The 14784-nt window shown below is 39.1% G+C and overlaps 1 protein-coding gene across 5 annotated transcripts in view; it reads right to left on the bottom strand.

Moving 5' to 3' along the window:
- Window positions 1–14784, bottom strand: part of ACTR3B (actin related protein 3B) — an 81139-nt gene that overhangs the window by 51423 nt on the left and 14932 nt on the right. For 3 of the 5 annotated variants that reach the window (XM_057304575.1, XM_026479204.4, XM_057304576.1), the window contains one exon: window positions 11853–11908. The exons of 1 other annotated variant lie outside the window; for it this stretch is intronic. In XM_057304575.1, the coding sequence (XP_057160558.1) occupies window positions 11853–11908 (56 nt within the window). Of the gene's footprint in view, window positions 1–11852; window positions 11909–13663; window positions 13856–14784 lie in introns of those variants that run through there. One more of the 5 variants, XM_026479203.4, reaches the window with a different exon arrangement.

Genomic DNA, 14784 nt, shown 5'->3' with positions numbered 1-14784 from the left:
GTGTAAGCAGAGAAGACACTGAGAAGAAAAGGACAATAAATATAACCGATAATGGAGTCAACACTGACACATTCCAACTGGTTACAGACAGGAGGCATCTCCACGCAATGGAGTATCTTGAAGCCATGAGAAAGAACGAAGCAGGTCTTCATATATGAATCTAAAAGGATCGCTAAGATGTAGTGTTATGAGAAAAAACACAAGGCACAGAACAGTGGACGTGGCAAAATGCCACCATGTGCGTGAAAACAGATGCTGTGTATATCTGCCAGTATGTGCAGAGTATCTCAGGAAGGACACACAAGAAACCAGAAATGATAGTTGTCATCTAAGAGGGGAGTGGGAGACATTAATTTTCACTGTGTATCTTGTTATACATCATCTAACTTTCACGGCGTATGAGTATATTATCTACAAAATTAATTAAACTTGGGCTTTTGCTTCTGCACGGATAGAGTACAGCCAGAATCCCTGGACTTTCTATATGAAAGAAACAGAGAGGCTGAAAGGTGAAGAGCAGGCAGACTGGCTGAGGACCACAGGACCTCAGGAACAACACAGAGGTGAGTTTCCTGGGTCTTCTTTTCATCTCATATGGCCCATACTGGGTACTGGGGAAGCTGACAACCCAGAAATACCAATGAGCTCAAAACAAAAAAGGTATCTCCAAAAAAGCCTGCTATCTCCAGCAAAAGAAGATAAAAGGGGCAGTCTGAAAAGATTAAAAAAAAAAAAAAAAAAACCTTCTTAACAATACCTGCTTGACTCCAGTCAAACACCATAGGAAACCCCCCCCCCAACAGTGCAGATGCCACATAAGGAAGCTGGACTTCCATCCCACCCAGCAGAATCAATCCATCCCTCTGCTTCCAACACTGGGGATTCATCAGAGGAGGACTAGTGGAAAGCCAGGACTTCCACCACCACCAGCAGTAACAAGGCACCCCTGTCCCTCCTTGCCAGGACACCACCTGCTGAGACCTAGTGAGAGGGCTGAACTCCCCCGCTCAATGAGCAGTAACATGGAGCCCTCCCCAATAGAATATCAACAAAGGCCAAGAGGAGACTCTGAACTTCAACCCCAAACTGGCATTAACAAGGGGCAGCCCCCTTTGCTTGCTGGAGAAATATCATAAGTAACCTGCTAAAACAGCAGATTTAAACAAGAATCAGAATCTCAGACTATAATATTTCAGTAGTCCGGGTTTCAGTAAAAAGAATCTCTCACCATAGCAAGAACCAGAAACATCTCAAATGAAATGAGAAAAGACAATCAACAGATGCCAACACCAAGAAGAAACAGATAACAGAATTATTAAACAAGATTTTAGGAGCCATCTTACAATGCCTCAATGAGCAATTACAAACACACTTGAAACAATGGAAAATACAAGAAAGTCTCAGCAAAGAGACATAAAGTGAAAGCAAAAAAAAGAAGACAGAGACAAAACCGCATGGAAATTTTGGAACTAAAAAACACAATACCTGTGATAAAAAACTCAGTGGATGAATTCAACAGCAGAAAAGAACAGAGGAAAGACTCACTGATCTCGAAGATGTAACAACAGAAATTACCCAATGTGAACAACAAAGAAAACAGACTAAAAAGCAAATGAACCAGGCCTCAGGGACACATAGGATACATAATAAAAGCCCTAACATTCATGCATTCCAAGTCCCAGAAGGAGAGAAGAAAGAAGGTGGGGCTGGAAAAGTATTCAAAGAAATAATGGCTAAAAATCTGCCAAATTTGACTAAAAAAGAAATAAGCCTACAGATTCAACACTGAACAAACCCCAAACAGGATAAACCCAAAGAAATCCATGCCAAGATACATTAGAGCCAAACTTCTAAAAACTGAAGACAGAAGAAAAAATTCTGAAAGCCTCCAACAAATTTCTCATCAGAAATCAGGGCACCCAGAAAGAAATGGCATATTTTTCAAGTGCTGAGAGAACTGTCCACTCAGAATTCTATATTCAGCCAAAATATCCCTCAAAAAACAGAGTAAATCAAGACATTCTTAGATAAACAAAAGCTAACAGAATCTGTCGCCAGCATACCTACTCTAAAGAATGGCTCAAGAAAGTTCTCTAAACAAAGAGGAAATGATAAAAGGAATCTTGGAACATCAGGCGGGAAGAAAAATGGAAAGAGCAAAAATAAGCATAATTATTTTCTTTCTCCTCTTGAGTTTTTCTAAACTACATTTGGCAGTTAAATCAAAAATTATAACACTGGGGGCGCCTGGGTGGCGCAGCAGTTAAGCGTCTGCCTTCAGCTCAGGGCGTGATCCCAGCATTCCGGGATCGAGCCCCACATCAGGCTCCTCCACTATGAGCCTGCTTCTCCCTCTCCCACTCCCCCTGCTTGTGTTCCCTCTCTCGCTGGCTGTCTCTATCTCTGTCGAATAAATAAATAAAATCTTTAAAAAAAAAATTATAACACTGATGTCCTTCTCAAAGTATGTAGAAGAAATATTTGATACAATTATATTAGAAATATGGGAGGGTAAAGGGACATTTCACTCAGACTGGTAAGGTGTTGACACCAATAGAATAAGAAAAGTTATGTATAGATAATGTAATAGCTAGACCAACCGCTTAAAAAGCTATACAAAGAGATGCATTCAAAAAACCAATACATAAATCAAAATAAATTTCTAAAAATGTTTAAATAATCCCCAGAAACTTAGGTAAAACAAAAGAAACAATAAACAGAAAGAACAAACAGAAAAAAAGCACCAATTAATAATTACAATAAATGTAAACGGTCTAACTACATCAATTAAAGACAGGTATTGGCAGAGTGGATTTTTTTTTTTTTTAAGATTTTATTTATTTATTCGACAGGATAGAGACAGCCAGCGAGAGAGGGAACACAAGCAGGGGGAGTGGCAGAGGAAGAAGCAGGCTCATAGCGGAGGAGCCTGATGTGGGGCTCGATCCCATAACGCTGGGATCACGCCCTGAGCCGAAGGCAGACGCTTAACCGCTGTGCCACCCAGGCGCCCCTGGCAGAGTGGATTTTAAAAACCTGACTGCATTCTATGCCGTCTACAAAAAACTCTCTTCGAACATAAGGATATATGTAGGTTTAAAGTGAAGGACAGAAAAAGATATCCATACAAATGTTAATCAAAGAAAACACGAGTGGCTATACTGCTTTCAGAAAAAGTAAATTTTATAGCAAAGAAAGAGAAGATAATAAAGAACATTAAAAGGGGGGGGGCAGTCCATCAAGAAAACACAGCAATCTTAAATGTGCACATAACAAAGAACGGGAATGTAAAATATGTGAGACAAAAACTGATGGGAGAAACAGACAAACCCACAATTATAGCTGTAGACCTCAATACCTCTCTCGACAACTGATAGGACAAGGACAGAAGAACTCAACAATGAGAACAGAATATACACTGTTTACAAGTGCCCAAGGAACCAAAATAACCTTATACTGGGACATAAAAGAAACCTTAATAATTTTTCAAGAATTAAAGTCATACGGGGATGCCTCGGTGGCTCAGTCAGTTGAGCATCTGCTTTCAGCTCAGGTCATGACCCCAGAATCCTGGGATCAAGCCCCACATCAGGCTCCCTGCTCAATGGGGAGTCTGTTTCTCCCTCTCCCTCTGCCTGCTGCTCTCCCTCACTGCTCTCTCTCTCTCCCTGTGCCAAATAAATAAATTAATAAATAAATAAATGACATCTTTTTTTAAAAAATTAAAAAATAAAGTCATACAGAGTATGCTTTCTGACTACAATGGAATAAACTCAAAAGTCAGTAACAGACAGGTAACAAGAAAATCCCCCCAAACAACTGGAAATTAAACCACACAGTTCTAAATGGGTCAAAGAGAAAATTTCAGGGAAACTAAAAACCACATGAATGGGATGCAAATGAAAATACAAAATATCAAAATGTGTTGGACACAGCAAAAGCAGTGCTAACTGGGAAAATTTTAACACTAAATGCTTACATCAGAAAAGAGAAAAAGTCTCAAATCAATAATCTAAGTTTGCACCTTAAGAACCTATAAAAAGAAGAGCAAAATAAACCCAAAGCAAGAAAAAGGAAAGAAATATGGATAAGAGCAGAAATCAATGAAATTTGAAACAGTAAAACAGAGAAAAACCAATGAATCCAAAAGCTGGTGTATCAAAAGTTCAGCCTTTTGCTCTGCAGAAGACCTTGTAAAGAAGATAGAAAGAGAAGCTACACAATGGGAGAAATTATTTGCAAACCACATATCTGACAAAGCACTCATATCTAATATATATAAAGATCTCTCAAAACCTCACGGTAAGATTAAAAGCAAGACATTTAATGGAAGAGGATACTCAGATGGAAAATAAGCACATGAGAAGATGTTCACCACCACCACTGGTCACTACGGAAATGAGGATGAAGACCGTGATGAGATGCCACTACATACTTATAAGAACAGCTAATATAAAAAAATTGTGACAATATCAAAAGCTAGCAAGGATGCAGGGAGCTGGCTCTCTCATACACAGCTGACAGAAATGCAAAATGATACAGCCACTATGGGAAATACTTAAGCAGGTTCTTAATAATACTAAACATAAACTTGCCATACAATGCAGCAATTGCACTACACAGTATTTATCTAGAGAAATGAAAAATTATGTCTACACAAACACCTGCACAAATTTTCTTTTTTTTTTTTTTGCACACAATTTTCATAGCAGCTTTATTTGTAATGGCTAAAAAGCGGAAATAACCAAAATGTCCCTCGGTAGATGAATGTTTAAACAAACTGTGGGACATCCATACACTGGATACTACTCAGATAAAAAAAAGATGCTCTCTATCAATACACGCAACAACTTAGATCAAAGGCATTATGCCAAGTGAAAAAGCCAATCTCAAAAGGACACACACAGCATGATTCCAGTTATGAAACATTCTCAAAAAAACAAAGTTACAGAGATAGAAACAGATTAGCAGACGCCAAAGTTGAGGAATGGTGTAGGGGAGGGGGGTAAGTGCAATTATAAAGAGACAGCCCAGGAGAGACTGTTGTGGCGATGTGACAGTTCTGCATCTTGACTGTAGTGGTGATCACAGGAATTGACACATGGGATAAATGGACAGAGCTCCACACACACTGCACTCGTGTCCGGCTCCTGGTTTACCCATGCTGTAATCACGTAAGATGTAGTCTGGGATGAAACAGGGAGAAGGGTACACAAGACCTAGCCACACTATCATTTACACTGCCTGTGAATCTATAAGTGTTTCAAAATAACATCTTTGAAGACAAATAAGATATAGTTTGCAAATTATTTAAACAAATTAAAAAATAAAACCCCTCAGTTAGCTCTAATGATGAACCAAAACTCGTAAGATTAAGCTTAATAAAGAAAAATGCAAAAGTTCAGCAGATAAAAAAAATTATATGAGTACAGAATAAGAGTAACCTGAAGAGATGGATTATTTTCCAAATGCCAAAAGGTCATCTGAGGGTAATGGAAGGAAGATTATCAGGAGAGTGCGTCTAAGGCAGAGTACATCTGACTTAAATAAAAATTCTGTATCTTAGGAACACTTGTTACAGTAGTTACCAGACAACAGTAATGTTTTAATTAATATATCCAGTACATTTCCCAAAAGAATGTCATATATTTGACTAGCCTTCAAGGAATAATAATTCCTATCTTACATAAACTGTTCCAAAGAACATAAAAGAAAGCTGAGAAACTCATTTTTTAAAGCCACTATAATTTTTATTTTCAAGCCAGACAAAAACAGTACAAGAAAGGAAAATTATAGACCAATCTCCTTTTTGAACACTGATGCAAAAACCCAAATAAATATTGGCAAATACAATTCAGAAGCTAGTTGGTATTTCATAACCAAGAAGGGCTTATCTCAAGAATGAAATAAATGACTGTTCAATATTTGAAAATATATTAATGTAATTCATCATATTAGGAGTTTAAATGTCCAAAACCATATGATCATCTCAACAGATACATAAAAAACCTTAAATGTTAATATCCATGCACAATCAAAAACAAAACAAAACAAAACAAAACAACACTCTTAGTAAACTAGGAATAGAAAGGGCACTGTATTAACCTGAAAAAAGCATTTCCACAAAAACCGAGAGTATCACTAGTGGAACATTAATATCATTGTCTTTAAAATCAGAAAGACAGGGGCACCTGGGCGGCTCAGTTGGTTAAGTATCCAACTCTTGATTTCAGCTCAGGTCATGATATCAGGGTCCTGAGATCCAGCCCCACATTGGGCTCCGCATTCAGCTCAGCAGAGAGTCTGCTTAAGATTCTCTCCCTCCCTCTCCTTCTGCCCCTCCCTCCACACCCCACCACCACCCCTCACCCTGTGCTCACACATATGCGTGCGCACGTGCTCTCTCTCTCTCCCTTAAATGAATAAATCTTAAAAAAAAGGGGGGGGTTAAAAAAATCAAAAAATAAAATCAGAAAGACAAAAACATCCACTACCTCCAGTTCTAGTCACTATGGCAGGGAAGTACTAGCCAGTACAAAAGACCAAGAAAAAAATATGAAACATTGGGATTGAAAGAGACAAAATAACCAGTATTTGCAATTAACGGTCTGCATAGAAAACTTACAAGAATCTGCAAGCTAACAGAACAAATAAGAGAAGTAAGTAAGACTGTTGGATTAAAAAAACAAAAAAACTCAATAGCATTCCTATATGCTAGCTATTACTAATTAGAAAATGTAATTTTAGAAAATTCACAACAGCAACAAACACATAAAGGTACTTAAAATTAAATCTTAGCAAAAGGTGTATCAGCTTGGGGTGCCTAGGTGGCTCAGTTAAACGGCCGACTCTTGGTTTTGGCTCAGGTCATCATCATCTCTCTCCCTCTCCCTCTTACCCTCCCCCCACTGGCACATGCTCTCTAAAATAAATAAATAAATCTTTTTAAAAAAAAGGTGTATGAGCTTTATGAAGACTATTATAAAACATTACTGAAAAACATGAGAGTCATGAATAAACAACAAAACATATATACCATATTCATAGATAGAAAAACTCAATTCATAAAGATGTCAGATTTTTCCCAAATTAATCTATAAATTGAGTGTGTCTCTAATCAAAACCCCATTACAATTTTTCATGGAGCTTAAACTGATTTTAAAATCTATAATAAAGAGTAAGGACCTAAGGGTGCCTGGGTGGCTCAGTGGGTTGAACGTCTGCCTTCAGCCCAGGTCATGATCCCGGAGACCTGAGATTGAATCCCATGTTGGGCTCCCTGCTCAACAGGGAGTCTGCTTCTCTGCCCCTCCCCTGGCTCGTGCTCTCAACTTCTCTCTCTCTCACTCTCTCTCACTCTCAAATAAATAAATAAAATCTTAAAAAAAAAAAAAAGAGTAAGGGCCTAAGAATAGCCAAGGTTATTCTAAAAAAGAAAAAGGAGGAAGAACCACACCAACAAGATATCAAGACACTTGCTAAATTAATAGTAGTTAAGATAGCACAAATTTGGAGCAGAGATAAATAAATGCATACACGAAACAAAAACACCAGAAATATTCTCAAGCATATATGGTACTTCAATATGATTGAAAAGGCATGACAAATTAAAATGCACTCTTTAATAAATGGCCCTGGGACAAGTTTCCTTCCCTTCGGAAAGTAAGTGAAATAACTATCTCACACCATATTCAAAAAATAAACTCAAAATTTTCACAGAAGAAAATTTAGAAAGTCTTTACAACTTTGGAGCAGAAATGTATTTTTCAAGACAGAAACAAATTATAAATGGAAAATACTAAATATTTTAACTATATCAAAATTAACTATATCATATAGTTTGATATAAATAAAATAAATAATAATAAAATAAATAAAAAATAAATTAACTATATCAAAATTTTAAATTTCTACATTTAAAAAATCATTTAAAAAGATGTCATAAAACAGGAGACAATATTTGCAAAAAACCTAATATTCAGAGTATCCAAAAACAGCTCCAGAAAAACTCCATTAAAAAAACTAAAAAATGCTGGGGCGCCTGGGTGGCTCAGTCGTTAAGCGTCTGCCTTCAGCTCAGGGCGTGATCACGGCATTCTGGGATCGAGCCCCACATCAGGCTCCTCTGCTGGGAGCCTGCTTCTTCCTCTCCCACTCCCCCTGCTTGTGTTCCCTCTCTCACTGGCTGTCTCTATCTCTGTCAAATAAATAAATAAAATCTTTAAAATAAATAAATAATGAATAAAAAACTAAAAAATGCAATAGAAAAATGGGCAAAGATATGAACAGGCAATGAAAGGTGCTCAAACTTACTAGTCCTCAGAGAAATACACACTCATTAGAGTGGCAAAAATTTAAGTCTACCAATATCAACCGTTGTCAAGGCTGTGCAGAAACAGAAACCCTCCGCCACCAGCGATGGGAGTTTAAGTCAGCACAAGCACTCCAAAGAGCTTCCGGGGAAGGCTAAAGAGGTGCACACCTGGACAATGCATGCATTATTTTCTCTTGGGAAACTAGCACGGGTGGATAAAGAGAGGTTTACTGCACCGTTTTGTATATTAGAGAAAACTGGAAAATGCCCAAATGAAAAAAAGGACTGTTAAGATTCAAATGCTAGAACTCTGATTGAGAACTGTATATATCACCATTGATAAATCTTAAAAACACATTATTGAGGGATTTTTTTAAAGGATAACGCAGAAAGTGATTTACAGTATGGTATCATTTGGAAATACTTAAACTACAGACCAATGCTACAAACAGCTAAGGAGCTCTGTACCTAGAAGGTCAGGGTAGAACACAGTGGCCACAGAAAGTACCTGGCAGAGGACAGAGTGCAAGGGAATGGGGGTTGTGCTGCAGGAAAAGGGAGAGGGCTGTACCCACTCTGATGTGTGTGTTCACTACGTATGTACAAGATGATATCATATCAGCATTTGTTCATTCCGGGTGGTGGGTACATGGGTCTATGCCATATTATCTTCTCCAAAACTTATTGGCCGAAATAAAAATTTTAAAGAACTCTATTCATTACCAAAAGAGAAAGAAAGAAAGAAAGAAAGAAAGAAAGAAAGAAAGAAAGAAAGAAAGAAAGAAAGAAAGAAAGAAAGAAAAAGAAAAAGAAAAAGAAAAAGAGAAAAAAAAAGAAAAGAAAAGAAAAGAAAAGAAAAGAAAAGAAAAGAAAAGAAAAGGTAAGATCTCTGGGCTCAGTATCTATCTCCAATCTAGACCTTCCCTTGAGCATGAGGCCTTTCACCTGATGCCTACAGGACCTTTACACCTCAACTCCCCAAACACAGAATGTCTAAAATGTACTTTTCTCCTGACCCCTTCCTGCACCTCCCATGTGCTCCTTTTATGGACATGATCACCACACATACATTCACTCCTCTGCTGAAACTTTTCAATGACTCTTAATATACTCCGACAACTTAAAGACAAAAAAAGGTAGGGAAAACCTTTGTGCAAACAACAACGAACATCCTGCACACTAGTGCAAAGAAATCAGATACACACAGAGCTGCCCGGGTAGAGCAGGATGGGGCTCACGGCTCGGCACCTCTCTAGTCCAGGGGGCAGGCCCCAGGGAGCCCCTCAAGGAACAATCTGAAAATTCCTGGATGCAAAACAAAACTAAAATTCCTTAAGAGAATGAAGTCTCTCATCATCTGGCCCTCCTCCACATTTCCAACCACACTTCCTCCCGCTCTCTGTTCAGAGTTGGGATCTCCAACACTATCAGAACACTTCTATTCTTCACATACCCAGTGCGCCTCACCTCTGTGTCCACCAGCATCAGAGAGCCTGACCACATGTCCACACAAACTCCACCTTTTCTCTGCAGGTGCCACCTTAGCACGTGTCTCGAACTCCTCCTTGTGAATGGAGTCTCTCTAGCCAGAAAAATGATTCGGCTCCCAGAACTAAGACGAGCAGTGAAGCCAACCAAGGCCCTCTACCTATCCCAACATTCTCACTTCTGCCCAAACATCTTCCCACTTCGCCTCCTGAGGCTTCTCCATCTCTTGCAACAAATTCAGCCAACAATATAACTGTTCTTTTACTCCCACGTCTTTGACATTTTTATGCTCTTTCTAGCTTCTGCTACTGTGAAGGTTCTGACAGCACCCATCTGAGAGCTGCCTTGCTGTCTGACAGTGAATGAAATCCTGCTAATAAGTGACTTCAGTTCTCCTCCTTGTTAATGATGACAGGTTAAATGGGCCAGCCAGCTAAATGCTGCTGGCAGTTTTAAATGGCAATGCATTAAAGCAAAAGGTGCAAGGTCAGCCTTTTAGAGCTGTGGCACTTAACAAGGTTAAAACCCAATCTGCTCTGAAAAGTCAGAAAGTCCAATTTATCAATCCAGCATGGAACGATCAAGTTCTGGGGCACTAGTAATAATAAAATTCACAAAAGACTCATCTAGCCTACAAAGTGCCAACTGTGATGGACTTCACTGTGTCTCCTCAAAATTCCTATGTTGAAGCCCTTGCCCCCAGTGTGACTGCATTTGGAGATGGGGACTAGAAGGTGGTAATAACAGTTAAACGAGGTCATATGGTAGGCCTTAATCTAACTGAACTGTTGCCTTCTAAGAGGAAGAGACAACAGAGATCTCTCTTTCAACTGAGCACAGGGAAAAGGCCATGTGAGGACACCGTGAGAAAGGGCCATCTGCAGACCAAGGAGGAACCAGAAACCAGCCCTGACTGCACCTTGATCTCAGACTTGGAGCCTCCATTCTATGATCAAATAATTTCTGTTGTTTAAGACACCCAGTCTGTGGTATTTTGTAACGGCTGCCGTAGCAAACTATGACACCAAATTATGAATTTCAAATATACAGCAGACAAATCATGCCTCTTATTAAAGACACCCCATCATGGTACCAAGGTATTCAAACCTAGAAATCAAATTCATGATCAACTTCATCCAGCCAGCAAGGAAGTAGAATGAGGTGAATAAAATGTGCTCAAGGAATCCAAGAAGGCTTTAGCCTTCCCTTGAATAAATGCTAAGCTCCTTGTCTCCGGCTCTCCTAAGCTTTCCCTGCTCCATACTGCTCACAAGAGCCGGTCATTACAATGTCACTGGCCCCAGAAAGACTAACATTTCTAAGATCACAACTCACCTTACAAGAGCTGTGTTTAGAAGGCAGTGTTTCCCTTCACTCTGGATGGATAGACGTTACTCTGGTAAACTGTCTCCAAGTAATAACTCAGAATTTGAATCGTTTCAGAGAAAAATTCTACCCTATAAACAACTGACCTGACTTTGGAGGCTGCTCTGGGAAACAAAGAGAGGGGAGGATGCACTCTTGCCAAAATGTGAGAACATTTCTTCTTTTAAGTTTATCATTCTCTGCTGACTAAAATTTAAACAAAAGCAGACACTCTGAACACAATTAAACAGTCATCAGGCCTCTCATTTCAAAAAAAAAAAAAAAAGGTCTCTCAATAGAGTGAATAGTGAAGCACAATAGTCGGTCCACGGAGTTGCTAAGTCAATAAAACTGTACTTATTTAAAATTACAAAGTAACCTTAAAGGACCAGATAGGCTTCTTCGAAGTAGCTGCGACATTCATGATGGAATGAAAAGCCCCTGCCAACTAGCCAAGTGGGAACTCCAATGACAGTGACAAGGGGCTCATCAGAAGACAATCAGAGGGTCGGAAAGTTGGGGGTTTTTAGGCCGCAGCTACAGTCCACAGCAATATTCAGCCACTAGGTGTGTCAACATTAATAACCCTCCCCGGTCACCAGAACAGTCTTCTAATGCCCTGAAAAACAATCAGAATGTTGAGAACCCCAATTCTCTAGAAACGCGAGGGTGGGGCTGTACTTACATGAAGGGATAATGAACTGTGGCTCAGTGTTGCCTGCGTAGCCAAGCTTGGTGTACCTAAAAGCACAAAGTCATCAACACAGGTTTAGACAATAATACTCTCCCCTGGATCCCATTAGCGTCTTCTATTATAAGCTCTCCAAGTCCGAAAATATCAAGCCTCAAGATAGTCACTTGCAATTTAAAAAAAAAAATAAAAAGCTTATGATGACTGAGAATCAAACCCTCACTTCAAATAAGCAAGCTGTTATTAAAACATAACATGTTATGCTCATTTCTATTGGGGAAAATCCTGCACACATGCATTAACACATAAATTACATTTGTGTATCCCCACCGACTTTACAAATGCTTTTACACTCTTACTTTTTATAAAAATCCTGTAGAGAAAGTAAATATTATCCCTATTTAACAGATGAGAACACTGAGGCCCTGGGAAGTTAATTCGACTGCCCAAAGCCAAGCAGCTGGTGAACAGAAAAAGAAAAAGGGAAAAAAAAAAAAAAAAAAACCCCAATCTAAATATGCAGGCTAAATCCCAGAGCTGGCGCTCAAAGAAGTGTACTTACTTCTCAAACTTCATGAACTTTTGGGGGGTGGGGGGGTTAAAAATGATTATATAATTTTCTTAAAATGTCATGGCATATGTCTAGAAACAGCTACTGCCACCTCCTGAGAATATCTGACAGGAGCATCTCTTTATCATCTCATTTCAGAAGGAGCCCATTTTCTGTCAAGATACTCTGTGTGATGGATTCCAAAAGTCTTAACTAAAACAAATGCCAAAATACTACTATCTGTTCCAAAAGCATTTGCTAATCCCTTAAATAAAAAAAAAAAAAAAGAAGAAGAAGAAGTGGTGGGGGGGACCACCACTAAGAACCATCTGCTGGAAATAAAAAATTGAAAACCAAAAAGACTCATCAGCTCTTCCTTTCTTATTAGGCCTCCTGTAATGAACAGTAAAGTCTGGACAACTGAGCCATCGTTCAGCAGTAATGCTTGTAATGAAGAAAAACACGCCCCAGCAGTGTTGAAAGTAACTTTATTAATTCATTCTATTTTATAAATTATTTCAAGATGCTCAATACTAAAATTTTTTGATATGGTACTACATTCCAAATTCTAATCAATTAATTTTATGATTTTTCAATGTATTTTACCATATGCTAATTTTACTATTTTTGAACACATAGTGAATGAATAAGCTTTGGTGAGCCAAAAACGGCAAGTTAGCTCCATTTAAATCACGCCTTACTGCTCCGTCTCCAAGGATCTGACGTCTTGGTGCCACAAAAGCCCGGGCGAGGCTGTGCTCTGAAACCCCTCAGGCCCCACAAGAAGTTTCTGAGACCCATCTGAGGGCCCCCCACGTTCCACAAATTACCAGACACACAAACCAAGTGGACCCCACTCCAGAGCTCACCAGACGCAGAGGGAGGTTTCAAAGTCGACCCAGAGCCAGGGACTTTCCAGAAGGCAGGCAACATATACTGAACTTCTAAAAATTCCCAATTCAACCATCATTCTGGAGGTATATTCCAGACAATAAATACACATAAACTGAATTGCTGACCCAAGGCTAATGAAGCTTAGCAGGTCAGAAATCACTAAAATCCTCAAATTTAAGACTGTGTTTTTTAAAAGGCCATATCACCCAACCCCCAAAAATATGCAGCTTCCCCTCACTGTTAGATTACAAGTTGTATGGTGACAGAACATAGTCCCTTTTTCTTGATTTAACCTCCACCCCCGGCACAGTGCCTGGCACGTGGCAGGCACTCCACAAATATCTGCTCAGTGAGTTCTTACCAATGTAAGGAAAGGTCATTGCTGTCCAACTGCTGGGCAAAGGAGTGGTGTTGGAAAGGGGGATGCTGAAAGTCAGAAACACAAGGTGATGGGGCCATGAAAGACCAGACCCATCAACTAGCATAATCTTTCATGTACAGGTGAGAAAACACTTGTTTGTGTGATGAGGTTATTTTCAAAGAAAGAAAAGAAAAACCTGAAACAAATAGAGTAAAATATTAATATTTATTTAAATTAGGTGCTAAGTATCATTTCTATCTATTATATTTTGTATTTCTGAAAGTCAAGAGAGTATTATATTGGTTAAGACCATGCACTCCGGCATCCAGCACCAGACTGCTCGGGTTCAAGTCCCAGCTCTGTTATTTGCCAAATGTGTGACTTTGGGCAAGTTATTTTACCTATCTGTAGCTCAGTTTCTCCATCTGTAAAATGAGGATAATAATATAACCTATTTCCTAGGGTGAGTTTTATATATAAATAAGGAAACAGAGAAAGCACAAGAACAGTGCTATCTACATAAGTTTTATTTTTTTACTATTGTTATTTTTCTGTATGTTTGAGATATTTCCTAATTTAAAATTCTGAAAAGCTCAGAAAACACACACATAGTGTGTTCTGTGGCTGTGTTCAGTCTCTCTGCTGTACACGACTCTATACATTACAGACACACTGCTTTGTGTTGTGCTGGAAATAAAATGCTCAAATGGTAAACCCAGCAGATACCAGCTCTCCTTCCACAGCTGTGACCTGTACCCTGAACTCACGAACTACAGCCCAGAGCAGCAGCAGGTCAGACTGCAGAAATGGGCTGTATAGACCCTCTGCTCCGAAATTCAACTGAATACCGATGATGCCACCACCCCGCCAGCAGCTGCAGGAATGCTGAGATCCCGAAGGCGCAGCGCGCTCTGACAGCCAGCCTTTACGGGGCGCCTTCTGTCATGGAGTCACACCGGTAACAGAGCATCAGTAACATTAAGCAAACAACGATTTTCATGACGGAGGCAAACTAACATTAAGATATATTAATGTTTTTACGTATAAACAAATTACTATGAGATCCTCCCATCTCCTACCAAAACTGAAAACATTAAAAACAGTGCCAAAAGTATAAACTA

This window comes from Ursus arctos, unplaced genomic scaffold (genome assembly GCF_023065955.2).
Source record: "Ursus arctos isolate Adak ecotype North America unplaced genomic scaffold, UrsArc2.0 scaffold_3, whole genome shotgun sequence".
Taxonomy (NCBI): domain Eukaryota; kingdom Metazoa; phylum Chordata; class Mammalia; order Carnivora; family Ursidae; genus Ursus; species Ursus arctos.
Note: the sequence above shows the minus strand (reverse complement) of the source record. Positions and strands in the feature narration are given on the sequence as shown.